The 17,535-nt window shown below is 43.9% G+C and overlaps 1 protein-coding gene across 1 annotated transcript in view; it reads right to left on the bottom strand.

Annotated features, from left to right (window-relative positions):
* USP34 (ubiquitin specific peptidase 34) overlaps nucleotides 1–17,535 on the bottom strand; it is a 2,509,780-nt gene that overhangs the window by 1,995,562 nt on the left and 496,683 nt on the right. The window contains exons 30-31 of the mRNA XM_085612349.1: nucleotides 2,497–2,619; nucleotides 2,269–2,352 (exon numbers count right to left, since the gene is read on the bottom strand). Coding sequence (XP_085468475.1) covers nucleotides 2,269–2,352; nucleotides 2,497–2,619 — 207 coding nt within the window. The remainder of the gene's footprint in view (nucleotides 1–2,268; nucleotides 2,353–2,496; nucleotides 2,620–17,535) is intronic.

The following is a 17,535-nucleotide window of genomic DNA, read 5'->3' as shown; positions in this document are numbered from 1 at the left end:
TCCAGAGAAATATCTCACTATCTTATGATAAACGATTCCTACAGTTCCTGGTGTACCAATGCTTCATCCAATGGTTTCCATCAATAATGTCTATAGCCACCCGTCAGTGTTGGTGCCTTCACGTCTCGCGTTTGTTCTCTCTCTGTCTCTCTGTCTGTCTCGCTCTCTCTCTCTCTCTCTCTCACAGTTGTGGAAACCAAACCTCGCACACTAAACGCAATACTTATGAACTCACCCTTGATGTAACCAATGGAATTATATCTCATTACAACTTACACTATGAAAGAAGACTATAAATTAATTAATATTTACTCAGGTTTGTGTTATTTACTTATAATGTTCTTTCTATTTGTTGGTACTTATGGTTATAAATATTATCAGGTCTAAAGCGTTGCATGTGTTGTACAAGTTATGGTGTACATGATTGCTAAATTCCAGACATGCACAGCGGGGCTTGGCTGCACAGAGTGCATTCAACATGCCAGGGCCAGCCAATGGCACACTGCCCACAGCCTCCAAGCATAAACTAGCCTAACAGATCTGCAAACACTACAAGAGGTTCAATACAAGTCCACAGTGGTTCGCAAACCGTTCCTCAAAGTTTGTGAACCTTGTGGGAGGTCCAACATGATTACAAGAACCCTTGCCGGGGGTCGCCGACTTAAAGCCGGGACCAGGATTTGCAATCCTTGCCTTAGCACGCAATTCGGTAATTATTTATTCCCTTTTTACTTTGTATTTGATAGGGAAACATTAAATATTTCCCATATTTCAAGATTCCCTGTCAAATTAAGGTTTTATGACACTGCTTTGAGTGCAATATAGTATCTGTGAAGATTCACAGTTTTTAATATGCAATTTTTTACCATTGTTGAATGTGTGAAGGGGCTATGACTCGTGCAGTGAAGTCTGAAATTTGGTCAAGTTGTCCTTTCTCTCCCTCAACAATGGTAATAAACAGCATATTACCCTCAGCACGCATGCATATGTAGCTTACGCCATTCTGTTTTCTCAAGTGCATTAGTTATAAAAACAGGTGTTTAAGAAGAATCGGAGCACAAACTCATTGTTAAGGCCTAAGTGCAGTATGATTGAGAAGATCAAGAATAGTGATTTCTACTGCATTCATAATACGATGTTATGCCCTAGTCTGCATTTATTAGTAAACTTGCTCCCAAAAACAATTTTTTATTGAGCCTCATTTATTTTCAGTGGCTTTGCACTTGCACGCAAAGATATACACAGAATCCACTAATGCAATCAAGGTACACGGCCATGTGTTTGTACTCTATGACACAGGGATGAAAGGTTAACAGCTTTCTTCAGAGAACCCACTTATTCCACTGAAAGTTATTGAACATGTGTGCCTGGTTCAGCTTAAAGTGGCCCCATTTATCATGATTTAACTTAAGAGTTGGTTGAATGTCTTCTCTATTTTCCTGAAATATAAGCAGGGTGTGGATCTTTGGTAGGAGAAGACACATGGCTGCTAAAGAAAGCAGAGAAGACAAGAACCTCTCCTTCAGCTCCAAGTCCCATGTGAGGCATATATGGGGAAGGGAGAAATAATCGTTCATCACCAGTGAGCTTTATGTATGATCAACAGAGGAAGGAATAGGCGGAAGTGTATGGGTGCACCTTTAGATTGTACCAGGTGGGAGACAGGAACAATATCTTACTCTACAAAAACTGATCTTTGAAGGATAGGCAGTCACGCCACCTTTTATGCGGTAGTGGTGATCGAGTCATGATCAGCCCAGTCATTCGCTATGAATGACAGACAAATCCTAAAGATCATCTGTAATCAGCTAGCCCCACACTCCTAAAGGCAAAGTAAGCTATTGAATAGCAAAAGCAAATTCAGTTCAACACAGTATCTAAACTAACAGATAAAAAAACGCAATTTAATTATTTTTACTTCAGGTTACAGGCAATCAAGTAGTGTACTAAAGCATTTATATTTATTGTTTCAAAAACAAAATTGGGTAGCTGGGGGACAATCTTTTTTTTTTTTAATGCAACTCAGGAAACATTTTTCACATTATCAAATGTGCATAATGGTTACTGTCTCTTATGATGCAATAATGCTACCTCTGAGGTCTGGTGACATCTGCCAACTACTTAACATTTGGCCTTGTAGTTCATGATCATGTCACCAGAAACTCTTGATGGCTGTCAAGAAAGATTTCACCTGTTATTAAGCCTACATATAATCAACTATTCAATTAATCCAGCTCCCTTTCTTCCATGAAATAATAAAAAGCAAACCTTGCAGCTCCAGGTATTTTTACTATTTTCTATCTGATCGTCACTGGAATCATCAGAGTCTGGATATAAATCACTGTAACTTCCCTATTAGAAACAAAGAGGAAAACATTCAGCACAAGAAAGTATTGGCACAAAAGAAGAAACTTGTTACCATGAATTATGTTGAACTCAAAGAAGTCTAAAACAAAATACAAAACCACATTTTTGCTGTTAATGGCATTGCATTACCGTAGACTCTCGACGGATTCTTCGGTTAGGCTTCGCAAGAGACTCGATGATTTCGAGTGCATATAAAAGTTTATGTGCACTTTTAATTCGCAACAAACTCTTCCAACAAGGTCCATCTCCTGCCTGAAAAAAAACAAGAATGCGCAAAACGATCAGCATTAAAGTCCACTAAAATGAGAGCAACACCTAGCCTTTCATAACTTTAAACCTTCAAAAGCTTCCACTGCTTATAACACCACTGTTAACATACCAATGGAGTGCCAAACAAACAGCAAATAACTATAGTACAGTATTTAAAATATCTTGTATACATCACCAAATAAAACATAAAATTAATAAACGAGAACAAATTGTATAACAATAATGCTGGTCATGTTGGAACACTAGAATATAAAGTCACACTTGTAATAGAGGTGCTCTAGCATTGGTATCTATTATAGATTCACTTACTATTTGAATATCTACCTTCAATATCAAGCTGGAAAACGTTTGTTTAAAAAAAAACATGTAACATGATACCTTTAGGCAAAAGCAATTCAAATGGACTCAATTCGATTTTCTCTATACCTATCTTTACAATATGATTTGGTGTAATATTCACATGCTATGTGAATCTATAAAAGATCAAATGCTGGATAAGGGCCCTAATTTACAGACTTGATCACAAGCTGTTCATGGGCACACGGTGCACACCAAGCTTGCCATCAGGATCAAGACACATAAGAGAGCACCTTGAGTTGTAGAGGGAACACCTCTGTGCTGCTGATCTGCAAGCACACATTCTTTGATTAATAACTCTCTGTGAATAACTGAATAGCAAACAGGTGCCAAGTACTCAGTGATACAATCGGTCCTGATATTAGCCCCCTGATCTCAACCATATGGGTGATCAAACCGCCTCATAAGACAGGCACAGCCACAAGGTGCTTGGTCGGACGCCCTTTCCTGTGTATGACATGCAACTAGAAAAAACAGACACACAGCAAGCAAGGACCACGGCATGACATGTGCACTTAGACAAGATAATAACTAACTGCCCACTTAACTGTGTAATGCAACCCTCCATGTTCTCCACATTAACATGTGAACGGTCTCATCTGTACACAAGCAAGTGTCCTTCAAAGACAGGAATTATCTATATTGCACTTTATATTGGCAATTGTGGGTATGCAGTGAATAGGCAAATTAAACAAACGTTTTGTGAATTAGCCTCAAGAATGTTAGTACTTAGATTTACATTTTACTTCTACTGGTTTGGTTTCTAAAACCAACATAGCATAGGCATCTCATGAGAGAAAGTGCAGTAAGAAAGGAGATGTCAATTCTCTAAATTACATAGAGGAACAAAATTGATTACATCACTAGAAATATAAATTAGGATTCCTTTATGTGAAAAGGTTTTGTATCGCAGTAGTCACATTCTGCTTACCAGGTAAAAATGTATTTGCAAATCACAATCCAGGTGAAGATTTCAGAAAAACCTGCAGTTACAGTGGTTGCAAACTTTACCTGTTAAATAATGTACAGCATGGTCTGCTAGGATATTAATTTTCTGAGTGAGAGGAAAATTAACACAGTGCCTTCTGTGTTACAAATTCCAACAGCAGCACTGATTTTCAAGGTCCTGAATTTGTGATATTGACACATTGCATTGAGGTATTGAGGGGTGGCGTCCCCATGGTTGAGTACCAGTTAACTTTATTACAGCCTGTGGAAGGGAGAAAAATAATCCTACAGTGTCTGAAAGGTGCAGCCTTTGTTTTCGCCACTTTTTGGACTATTATGCAGAAACTTCTACTGAAGAGGGGGGACCCAAGTCTAGAAATCTGTGCAGGTGAATATTTGAAACTAAAAGAAAAAACAACAATGCAAAACTAGTACATCCCCACTGAAGAAACCTAGTGTAATCTGCAGCTCATGAGCTTAAATCTGAGCACTACTAAATTGAGTAGTCTTAGCACCTGCTCTTACCAAGGGCTAGAAAGATAGAAACTGGTAAAAAGCACTAAATAACAGATGACTACCGTTATTAAAGCATCTATGCATTGCCTCAACAATTTCCAGGCCAGTCATTAGGAGAAGCGTATATGTCTCAAAGTCTTTCAAAGTAACTGGAGTCAATTCTCTGTGCACACAATCACACCAAATAAATGTTGATACTTTACACATTCTAACAGACATGGCTGCAATGGAACATAAGGTATGTTGCATTAGTAGAGCCCAAATCCATGCTTCCGGGCCCGAAAATAAAATAAAACCACAATACTGCAAGTCAACTTTCTTGATCTCCTTATAAGGAGGTAATATAGTGAAATCATCTAGGATCATCTCTATGAGGGTGGGTGCAGCTCAAACCTCAATAGCTGGGTGAGCCTTCAGGAATCTAGATCTCCAGGTGTAGACTGTGCTTCCTGTGTGCATTGTTGATAAAATAGCAAAAATAACCAGAGTTTCACCTAGGTTCCGAGAACAGAGCATTCAGAGAGGCAGTGAAGGAAGGAAGGCTTGGATTGCAGCACAAACTACTCCAGAATTATAGTGAGGCTATGGATTATAATATTTGTGGTTTGAATGTGGATGTCCAAGGGTCCAGCTGCCCTTTCACCACCAGGAGTAAAAAATACCTCAATGACAACATGTATTGAAAGGTTAAGGACACCTCGGGATAGATGGTGAGTTCACTTCCAAATTGTAAGTCCAACAACAAACTAACATCTGCACTCTCAAATGGACCAAACTCCTCATCAATGTTAGAGTCTTCATAATTGTAGAAACTGTGGGCCCTTTCTTACATAAAGTAACTGGAGTAATCTAAAAGGCTCAGCCCAAGAGACTTTTGTAGCTAAAGTTTCTTCATTTGAGAGAATAAGGACCGGATTTCTTTGAAAGAAACTCCAAGGAAAACAAACTATCATAAGGCTGGCTTAGTACATGGTGCACACTTATTTAGGTGAAGCACCTTGCGCTAATCCAGACATCCCTCATGGTGATTTTAGTGGTCTTAGACAACCACAGAAAGCTCTCCAAGTGGTAGCTGTGGAGAGAAGCCTTCAGGCTTAGTCCAAAAGGAGGGTTGTGCAGCTTGTTTTACCAGAGCTAATCTTGTAGTATAGGTTAAATGAAAAAGAACCACACAGTGTATATATAGAAATATGTATTTATTACGCAACACTCACTAACACATTGGTGCATCTCCTACCCGGAGATATCAACACAAATACAGTACTTCAATTGCAAATAGGTAAGTAAGCACAATACACAGTGGTCCCCAGGCGGGACCCTACCACATGCTAATTGTGGAATGCGAACTGGAACCGAAGTCGGGACTTGAACCAGGAGTCAGAAGAGCTGGGGACACAAGGAACCACTCATGATAAGTCCCCAGGAGCCCAACGGCGGCTGTGTGCAAAGTAGAAACACAGGAGCGTACTCAATAGAAGTCAACGGGAAAATCGCAGTTGCAGTTTTGAAGAAAGACCCTTCTCAGTGAACCCTGAAGAAACCCCGATAAAGGTAGAAGGTTGGCGAGTCACCACACCCATGGATACCCCAGGAACGAGGATACCTACACCAGGGAAGCCGGGTGCATAGGTGTGAAGTGATGTTGGAAACAGCCTTAGATCACTATGGAGGACTTCAGTAAAGATGTTGCTGGAGAAGACTGTGCAAGAGGCCGGTGGAATCCTAGGGTGGAATCTTGAAGAGAAGAACCTACAAGCATAGAGGACAGCGTCTATGTCACTCAGAGGTGACCAGGCGGCATGAAAGAGCAATGCCCACAGATGTCAGAAGGTGCAGGAGTGATGATGGTGACCTTGTCGCTGCCGCTGTGAGGACCAGGAGCTGAGCACGAGTTGTCCAATGTCGGAAGTCGAGAACCAGGGGGTCGGTGTCCGGAAGGAGCACCAACAAGCCTTAGCAGCTGCAACAGGCATGGAAAGCCAAGAAGGAGCAACATTGGGACCAGCAAGGTCCAAGGGACTCGCCACAAGCAGGAGAGTCAGAGCAAGCATGGGAGCCCACTGAAGCAGGAGAAGACCTTCGAGAGGACCCACAGGCTGAAGGCACAGGAGTTGCAAGAAGATCTCAAGAAGCTTACCAAAGATGAAGGCCCACAGTGCAAAGGATGCGGTGAGGACGCAGATCTTGGTGGAGGCTGGAGCTTCCTGTAGCCCGAAGATCTCTGGAGTGCACAGCCAACAAGCCTTTGCAACAGCAAGTCGACGTGGTGTACAGGTCCCAGCGGTTCAGTAGAGGGATACTGGCCTCAAAATTGAAAAGAGAACAGGTCAGGCCTGGAGAAAGTTGCAGAACCACCACCTGGGTTGCTGAGCCTTTCGAAGTCCGTGGGACGTCAGAAGCAGCAGACCGGTCAGCTTCATTGCAGTGCCTGCAGATGCAGAGGAGCGACTCCTTCACTCCAAGGGAAATTACTTCAGGTGTCCTTGATGCCCACAGGTCTGTTGAAGATCCTGGATGAAGCACAGACAGACGATGAATAAGACTTGCAGAACAGCGAGACCAGGAGCAGCAGGAGTCTTCCATAACGCAGTCTCGGTTCCAGACGAAGTCCAAGTGTCTAGACGGTTGAAGAGTGACATGGTTTCAGGCTTGAGTCTTGTTCCACGACAAATCTGTGGGCCCAACCACAGGTAAGCCCTTGGAATACCCTAGGAAAGGGGTTAAGACGAATCAGAGGTCCCTTCCAGAGGATAGGCTTGACAGAGAGGAGGATTCTCCTATGTCCTTTGTCAAGTTTCGCGCCAGAGCAGGAGCCAATGGCTCCATGAATAGGCTAAAACCGGTGTATGCAAGGGGGGCACCAAATGAGCCCTTCAAAGCTGTCTGGTGGCGCTGGCAAGCGCCCCCAGCCCAATACACTAAATCCTGTCTGGAAGGTGAACACACCTTTCCGTGACAGGAAACCTATTGTTCTACCTTTCCCTGCTCGAGGTCAGCTCAGCAGAAGTAAGGCAGAATCGTTTCTGGGGTCGGCAGCAGCAATAGATTGCTGGCAGACCCTGGAAGGCTGTTATCAGGAGCACTGGGGGCTTCCAGGAAGAGACCCACCACCCAGTTCATGGACTCATACTTCCAACAACGGTAACAGTGTTGGGGTATGATTCTCAACATGTTTGATACCAAACCTGTCCTGGTTCGGCACAGCCACTATATAGTTACCCATTGCGTAGTGATAGATGGACACTACATGAATCAAAATGGCTGACCACACTTACAAAGCCTGGAGAATCTACTCCGGGCTTTGTAGTGGAGTCCTGCTCATGCAGGGGCACCCACACACTTATAACCCAGCACCCTGCCTTCAGGATGGAAAGGCCTGCCTCAGGGGTGACTTATTGGTTTTAAGTGTAGTGACCTCAGATATAAGAAAATGTATCTGTCAATAGTTGTGCTAGCACCAGATGGACTTATAGGGGTAGACCAGTAGCCAATTGTGGAGGTACAAAAGTACTTACCATAGTCACATTTAGGGAAGAAGCACAGTGATCGAGGTCCTGATTAGCGGGATCCCAGTCAGACTAGTCAAAAACACACTGACACCAGGCAAAAAGTGGGGGCATCCATGCTAGAAGGATCCTACATTCCTACAATAACCTTTTCCTTAAGTATTAGTAACCAAAATAACCTAAGTCAGAAAAGGTTGGTGTTGTAAATGCACTTCAAAAGGTGAATTGACAGTTAGAAGAAATGTCTCTTTCGACCTGGCTGGAGATCAAAAAACACTCTCAAATTCAACCATCTAGATTTTAGTAGATACAATATACACTGTTTCAAACAATACAAGGATATCTACTTAATCCTTTTCTGCAGAAGACATCTCACAGGAGCAACCAGTTGGTATTCAGATGTGTTATTACTGTCTCCTGGGCTAACATTGAATGTAATCCATAATGGCAGGGGCCCAACCTTTTGTCGAGTTGGAATAACTGAGAATCATTCCAACACTTCCTGCCTCTATTGTACATTGGATGGACAGGAAGGGACTTCTCTACACTGCTCCTATTTCTAAAGAGCCTCTTAGCTGTGTGTGGGTAGTGCACTCATTGAGCACGCATGTGAGTGTCCTAAATAGATAACGGGCCAACTGTTAGTGAAAATGCCTTCAGCAGTGCCACAAATTTGCACTAAAAGATATATTTGGAGCAGTTGAACAGTAAATTATTCACTGGGCTTTCTTCACAGTAAACAACAACTAAAAGCATCTTTATCTAGTTTGCCTTTCAGGGATAGCGATGACGTATGGGCTAATTCAAGTACCTATAGAGATACCCTATGTCGGGTATCTCCAACAGGTCGATCCTGAGCGACCAGTAGCTCGCTGCCTCAGTTTCACTTGCTTGCAGTTTACTGCCTGTCAGCTGGTTTGAAAATATGCAGCTGCCCTTTTCACAAGGTAGCACTTTGAAACAATGTGCACCCATTCTGTGAGGCCTGGGAAGCTCACAGTGCAAAGTACTCTTTTCAGAAAATGCTCTTTGTTTATCTTACTTTTTCTACTATTTTTTTCTCCTTTGTCTCTTTAACCCCCTTCCTTGGATCTTTGTTTTCTTTTTATTTCTAGACTCCCCCCCCCCCCCCCCCTCTTTCTTGCTTTCTCTCCTTTCTTATTTTCCATTTCACGTCATTCGGTCTTTACTTCTTTCCTTCTCTTTGCCTTTCTTTTTCTTCCTTTCATTCACTTTCTTGCTGTTTTTCGCTCTACTTCTTTCTTCTATTTTTTTCTTTTTATTCCTTATTTCAGATTCTTTCTAGCTTTTTTCTTTTACTTTTTTTCCATTTCTTGCTCATTCCTTTTTACTTTACTTATTATTATTTGCTTTCTTTTATTCTTCCTTCCCTTTCATTCTCTCCATTGTGTTTATTTGTTCTTGTTTTCATCTTCTTCCTTTTCTTTCTCTTTGCAGCTGTTTTCCTTCTTTCCTTTCCTGCTTCTTTCCCTTTCCTTTAATTCCCTTTTTGTCCTTTTTGGCTTCCTTTTTCCCTATTTCTTGTTCTTTCTTCCTATTTTCCCGCCTCTTACTTTTTTCTAATTTCTTAATTTTGCTTCATTTATTCCTTTACTTTTATTTTATCTGCTCCTTTCATTTTCATCCTTTCTTTCTTGCTCTCCTCCAACCTTTATTTGATATGTTTATTTATTGTAACAATGCTGTAATGCTCACTGGAGCACAACTGGCAGTACTAGAGTGATGGTGTTTAAGTTATGTACTCTTTTGGAATCCTCAAGTTGGGCAGTGGCTCACAAATGTTTTCAATGAACTAAAGTAGCTTTCACTAGAGAAAAGGTCGCTAGGTCCTGAAGAATCGGACAGCAGAATAAGGGAGTAAAACATGTTGATCCCATTGTTTTAAGATGTGCTAGCCAATATAACCAAGAAAGAAAAATGGTGTTTACTATACATATTATTAACTATTCACTTACCACTGACTAGTTGCCAGCTTAGGAGCCCCACATGTATATTCAATGAGTGCACTACCTACAGACAGGTAAGAAGCTTCCTTAAACATGGGAGTAGAGCAGGAGGTCCACATAATAGTCGGCAGGAACAATTGGAATCATTCTAACTTACTCCAATTCGACAAAAGGTAGGGCTGCAGAAATTAGTAATTACAGCAATGATGAGAAGGCCCAGAACACAGCAAATTAGCGCATCCATTTTTTGCTCCTGTGAGGTGTCTCTTCTAGCAATGGACAGAGAAGTCATCCTGGTACCTATCTGAACAGGGTAGACTGCTGTATCAAACTGCTAAGATCTAGTTTACTGAATTTGAGACATTTTTTCATCTCAAGAAAGGTAGAGAAATGTAACCAAAATGACAATTCACCTTCACATGTATTAAGAGAACCAACTAGAGTCATTTACCCAGTGATTGTCGGACCTTGAAAGAGTAGTACAGAGAAATTAGGAGTTCAGTTAAGGCATTTTTCTCCTCTTCTGACCGAAGGAATGTAGTACTTGACATCTCTCTTATGGAGTACGGCTCTATGCATGAATTTCAAGAGAAATTGAAATTACCTGTTTCTCGCCAAAACAATCTTCAAAAATAATAAATCAGGCAAGCGTATTCTATTTAACAGCATCTATTTTAACAGAAATGTCCCACTTGAAACGTCTTGCCTTCTTAGCTACTTAAGTGAACATCATGGTGTGTGATCCCGCAGATGTTCCCAGCAAAGACACACACAAGGCGGTCTCCTATTTGAGCTGGCATGGACCAGAAAGCCAAAATCACTGCTCCCACGCAAATTCATTAAGCACATACAAGGTAACACGATGCAGAGGATGCAGGCAGGACGTCGTTTGTGGAGCTATGCAGTAGAGGAGGCTGGGCTTCTTGAAGATCTTTCGTGAGGAAAGCCAACAAGCCTTGGTAAGGACAAACAGACGCAGTTGACAAGGAGGTGGTTCACATCGGCTGGAGAGGGATTACAGTGGCCCAAGTTGCAGGAAAAACTGGTCAGGCCTCTAGGGAACAAACAAACCACCACCTGTATTGCAGAGCAGGGCGATATCCCTGAGATAACATGATCAGCAAACTGGTCGTCGACATAGAGGTGCCTGCGGGAGATTCCTTCAGGCTGGGATACAGGCAGAGTACTGGGTGACCTAGAGAATGAACTGCCACTAAATTGCAGAACTTGGAGAGCATTGGGACAAAGATGCAGCAGGAATCTTCCCACCAGAGCAATCTGGTCTTTGGTCTTGGCTCGAAAAATAGAGTTCCAGGGTTCTCGAAGAGAAGAGTCTCTGAACAGTCCACAGACGACAGGCAGTCGGATCTAGAAGTTGTCGGGACGAATCTAAGGACTGACCCGCAAGGGAGCCCTTAAGTAACCCTAAAAAGGGGAAGTACCTCTTCTCTGGTGACGGACCTATCAGAGGGGATCAGGGACGCTACTCAGCTGTCCTAACCAGTCACATTCTCCCAGGGGCCATGCATGGAGGGCGCCAAATGTGCCCTTCAGTGCAGTCTGGTGGCGCTTGGAAGTGCCCCAATCCTACCTAATTCTAAAGGAGAGGTGATCACACCTCTCCTTCACAGGAAATCTTTCGTTCAGCTTCCCTTCCTGAGTGAAGATCATCAGCAGGGGGGCAGAACACTGCCTAGGGTCGGCAGCACCACGGGCTAGCAGGCAGACCCTGTAAGGCTACACAGGTAGGTACTGGGGGAGTCCTCTAAAGTGCCCCCAGTACATGGTATCATGCAACTACCCATGGAATGGGTGTAGTTGCATGATTCCAACAAGATTGATACCAAACATGACTGGGTTTGGGGCAGCCATTATGTAGTTGGACCTCTAGACTTGCCAGTGTCCACTACATACCTTATAATGGTTGTCCCGCACTTACAAAGCACAGAGAATGGAGTCTGGTGTTTGTAGGGGTGCCTCTGCTCGAGCAGGGGTACCCACACACTTAGAACCATGCAATACGCCCTTGGACAGAAGGGCCTACCTTAAGGGTGACTTTCTAGGCTAAAAGTGCAGTAACCGGGTGTAGGAAGCTGGCTTTGTATATACTATAACAAACTAAGGTATAGTATATACAGAGTCTAGTGGATCCCCAGAGGCTAAAGTAGATAATACCTCACTCTCTTTTGTGGTAGTGTGGTTGAGCAGTTAAGGGTTATTAGAGGGTTGTTTTGCACACACACAAGGACTGAATCCAAGAGCAATTGTTTGTACAAAGATATTACGCTGTTACTTTTATTTTAGAACCAAGGAGAACTCAGTTGCAGGTAAGTATCAGTTTTCAAATTAGCAATACTTTCAAGTACAGCAGGAATGTCATTTGTAAAAGCAATGAGAATATTTCACAGTGGTACTGAAAATATTTTGTGTTATCAATCAACAGTAACTTAGCAGTTGCAACAGACACTTAGTGCAATGTTAAGAAATGCAATGCAATCCTATGGGAGGAAAACAGTTATGCACATTTACAGGTATGTACGAGACTTACACATCCAGTCTTTGGGGGTTTAGACCAACAATGGGTAAGGGTCACATCAAGGTAGGTACTGCAACACCATGGGCACTGAGGCGGCAGGTTGCAGCGGTCATTGAGACCAATGTTAGTCAATGGAGACTGGGGGCACCCACAGTGGTGCTGGTTGCAGTTAGGCACCCGTGGTTTCAGGGCACAGGTTCCGGGGGTTTAGGGAAGCAAAGGGGGGCACAAGGCAGCACCAACCATACACCACCAGCGGCACAGGGGCCGCATAGTGCAGGGTGCAAATCGGGAATCTCGTTCACACAAAGAGGCTGAAGGCTTGGACCACGAAGCTGGACGAAGGTGACCAACAGCTGGGCAGGTAAGCAGAGGTGTCGGTGGATGCCTGGTCTCCATCGGCTGGGCTCCCCAAAGTCAGGGGGCTGAGGATGCAGGGGTGACTTTGGACATCGGAAATTCTTTAACGGAGCCAGTCGCGGTCAGAGGGACCCTTTGTGATGAGGCTGTAGGCTCTTCGTGGAGCCCAGGAGAGGTCAGTCACCGATGGTTTGAGGTAAGGATCGCTGGGGAGACTTCACTGGAGGGTGCAGAGTGGGCAAGAGCTGCGGTTCCAGCTGGATCCAGATCCTTGAAGTTGATTTCTTGTGGACAGGGTTGCTGTCCTCGGGAGATCTGGTCTTGGTTGAAGAGCAGGCAGTTCTGCTCGGGTTTCTGGAGGTCGCTGGCTGTAGGACAAGCGTTGTCTTCTTGCAATCTTTCAAGCAGGAGACAGGCCGGTAGGACTGGGTCCAAATCAGCAGTCTTCTTCAGGCTCGGCTACATGGCGTCTTTTTTATCCTTCTTCTTAGCTCACAGGAATTTGAGGATCAAAGTTCAGGGGTGCCCCTATAAACTGAATTTAGGGGCGTTACAGGTACTGGCAGGTAGTAGCCCATAAGCTACTTACCTTTAGGGAAACTAAGCTCTGTGTATGCCCCTTCCCTTTGAGGAGGGCACCTCCCCTAATCTGATTAGCTAAAATACCTCCATCCAACATGGAGGATTTTCTAAGGAAAAAGGGGATACACCTCTTCTGACTACTTAATTTCCCGCCAACCTTGCAGCCAAAAGTGTGGCATGGTCAGGGGGTGGACGGGCATTTCCACTCGCTGGAAAAGGCCCTTGCTAGCATGACAAAGGGCAGGAAACTATGAGGCTCACGGCCCTGAAAGCTCTTTCTGTTTGGGGGTAGGTGAGAAGCACCTCCACCCAAAGTAGGCTTTCTTCCTGACCCACGAGAGCAGAAGCACTCCCATCTTAGGTCTGGGTGTGGTAGGCTAGTGCAGACCAGTCAGCTTTACACTAGGGAGTTGGTCGTTTTTCAGGGGTGGATTATCCTGAGAAGTTTGGCACCAAACTTCTTAGCATTCAGTGAAGCCATCATGGAGCTGTGGAGTTCATAACGAACTCACAGCCCATGTACTCTGTATGGCTTCACTGCACTTAAAATGTCTAAGAATGGGTTTAGACACACTAAGGGCATATTGCTCATGCAGCTATGCCGTTGCATGTGCTATAGTGCACCCTGCATTAGGGCTATGAGGCCTGCTAGAAGGCTGACTTAAGTATGCCACAGGCCGTTGTTGGTAGGCATGGTACACAGGGATGTGTGCCAAGTCGACTGTTCAGTTTTAGATGCACCAATACACACACTCTGCAATGGCTGTATGTATGTGTTTGGTGAGGGGTCTCTGAGGGTGGCACAATACATGCTGCAGGTCTCAGAGACCCTCTGTGGTGACAAGGCCCTTGGTACCATTGGTACCTTTAACAAGGGGGTTATATGTGGGCTAGAGTTGTGCCAATTGTGGAGACAAAAGGTACAGTTTTGGAAAAGAACACAGGCAATGGGAACCTGATTAGCAGGTACCCCTGGCACATTTAGTCAAAGTGCATCAGAAATCAGGCAAAAAGTGGAGAGTAACCATGCAAAAAGGGGCACTGGGATACATGGAAAACCTTATATCCAAAGTGAAAGGTGCAAGCATCGTTTCACGCAGACTGCAAGGGCAACTCTGCAGACACAGTTTGCATGGGTTCCCATGGGTGGAATAATACATGCAGCAGCCCATAGCAGACTCCTTTGTATACCAATGCCCTGGGTACCTCAATACCATATACTAGGGGCTTATAATGGTAATCCAGTATGCCAATTGTGGGGTGTACAAAGTACTTGCCAGAGACTTTAGAAGAGAGAGCACTGTCACTGGGGTCCTGGTTAGCAGGATCCCAGTGAACTACAGTCAAAACACACTGACATGCAAAAAGTGGGGGCAACTATGGCAAACATATCCTACTTTTCTACAGTGCGTTTAGGCCCACTCTAAAAGATCGTGTAAACCTCCAATATACGCAGGTGGGGAATCAGCAACTGGCGGGGTAGGAGACAGAGGTATTGGGGAAACATACTCGTTCCATTCATCCGGAGCATCACGATCTGCATGCAGCTCACTCTCCTCCATTTCCTGATCATCACTATCTTGCAGATCGTCCGGAAAGAAAATAGCCGGTGGCATTAGTTTCTCTTTAAGGCGTCTTGGAGTACTCTGAGGAGCAGGGCTAGTGATAGGAACCTCTTGTGGAGGAGGAGGCTGCTGAGCAGAGTTGGCATCCGGAAACTGCTTATAATAATCATTGAACATGAAACACAAGTCCTTGACTAGGGATATAGGGACACTAACGAGTGGTTCCTGTAGTTGAGGGTGTTCTCCCTCCTGCTCCTTCTAAGGATAATGCTCCTGGAAGTAGTCCATGCGCTGAGGGGAGGGAGGACCTCTATCAGTGAAGTAGTAGTTCCCCTCTACGTAAACAGATGGAGTATTGTCCCATCATCCTCCTACTCAGATTCTTGCCAATTGACTTTAAATTGGGAAGGACTGTAGGCAGGTCCAAATAAGCCGCCTTCCCTCGATTCCTGAACATCCAGGAGGCAAGGAGATTTTTTTGAAAGATCTTGAAGCGGTAGCTTTGATGGTGACATCAAAATGTTTTTTTCCTTCTGTCGACAGGGCTGACGGTAATGCCAATGATGCGGCGTAAGGAGTCTTTGTCGACGGGGCTGCCGTAGACACAGCCGCCAACGGTGAAGTGGTTGACGAGTTAATCTTCGTCATTGGGGATGGTATATTTGCTGTCGATGACGGAGTCAGGGTAAGGTCCTTAGTTGAAGATGCTGTTGCCATCAATTTTCTGATCGTCGATGTGGTAGATGCTGCAGACGAGACCATTGACAGCGTGCCTGACATAGAAGTCTTCATAGGAGAAGGCAGAGTCTTCGACGACAGTGCAGTTGACGGGCGGTCTGTTAGTGAGAATGGCTCCTTGAAGGGGTGCGTTGGGAGAGGACGGAGGTGCTGAGCCGGACCTTTGATGAGTGGATGTGCCATCCTCGTGTTTTTTTTTAATTTTTATTTTTTTGTGTTTTCTCCTCAGGTGCGTCTTTTCCATGAGTCTTAGATCTTTTGGTGTCTCTGTGGGTAGAGGACTATTACACCTCTTTTCTTTCTGGAGGAGGAATGACCCTTCTCCTCCCTCCGCGGTTGACTTTTATTCTCTAGAGCCATAGAAACACTCTACCCTCTCTATCCTTGGGGGTTTTAGCAGAAAGTACGAGTTACTTACCTTCGGTAACGATGCATCTGGTAGAGACGATTCTAGCCGCATAGAATTATCCCCAGGCGTGAGACTGGATCCGGAAAACTTTTTGCCCAGCATCCCTGCGCGCCGGGGGGACGGCATCACGTGACTCAGCACCAGGCATCGCCAGTGCACGTGACGTCAGCGAGGTCACATAAGTCCCACCCCGGCGCGCCTACGTCAGTTTTCTTCGGAGAACTTGTCCGCGCCACAACGCGGAGCCAGCAAACAGAACTGTGAGAGTATAGGAACAGAGTGCGAAAGAACCGAAAAAGAAATGGTGAGGAACAACACCACAAAAAGCAGCGCCCAGCACTGCAGTACCCAAAAGCAGGGAAAGAATAAAGAACAGGGCAGCCACCTGCCAGTGCAAAGAAAGCCCCCCCCCCCCTCGGAGACAAGGGACATACGTAAAAATATCACGATAACATGCAACGGGACTACAACCCCAACCAAAGACAAGGAAGGGGTGTAGGAAAGTGGCTCTGGATATACTGTTCCCAAATAGGTACAGTGTGTACAGAGTCCACAGTCCCCAGAGGTTTGGCAGAGCCTAAAGTTAGATATAACCTTACTCTCTAAAGTGATAGCTTGGTCGAGCAGTAAGGCAGTATCAGAGGACAGTGTAAAGCATTTGTTGTACACACTCAGTCAGCAAATGGTCTCACACACTCAAGAACTGAACTCTAGGCCAATGATTTGTATATAAAAATATATGGTTGTTTTATTTTAGAACCAACAATAGGTATCAAAATATACTTTCTCAGAATGAGATGCTTTAGTTAAATACTTAGCAAAAGGCAATTGAGTTTGTTGCAATAGGCAACACAATTTCAAACACAATAATACATTGAGCTCAATGGGAATTTTAAGTTATTTGCAATTGATTACTTTCAGGATTACTTTTCTAACTCCAGGACTGGATCCTAGATTCAGTCCTGGAACAGTTCTTGGAAACAAGTGAGTAAATACGTTTTAGTTACTGTTGTGATTTTTAAGCAATATTTTGCTATTTTTAAAGAAACTTTTTCTAATAAAATTACCAATGTTATCCTATGGGAGGAAATTCACTTAGCAGGTAACTGGGGTTATGGTTACTTTTTCGGGTTCAGTGTTGGATCCTGGATCCAGCACTAGTATACTACCTGTAAGCAGTAGATAGACTGCGTTTAGGTTATACAGGCGATTTTTACCGAATATTTAGAAGTTTGCAAAAACGACACAAGAAATTTCACAGAAAAACAGTCAATGGTTTCCTACGGAAGAAAATTGAGTTAGCGGTAAGTATGCTTCTAATTACTTTTCAGCGTCAGTACTGGGTACCAAGATACAAAAACAACTATTGATGGACAGAATGCAGAACAATGTCATACATTCACCCCAGTACAGA

The sequence above is a fragment of the Triturus cristatus genome, chromosome 6 (assembly GCF_964204655.1).
Source record: "Triturus cristatus chromosome 6, aTriCri1.1, whole genome shotgun sequence".
NCBI classification, from domain to species: Eukaryota; Metazoa; Chordata; class Amphibia; order Caudata; family Salamandridae; genus Triturus; species Triturus cristatus.
The sequence above is the reverse complement of the archived record's forward strand: the minus strand, read 5'-3'. Positions and strand labels throughout refer to the sequence as shown.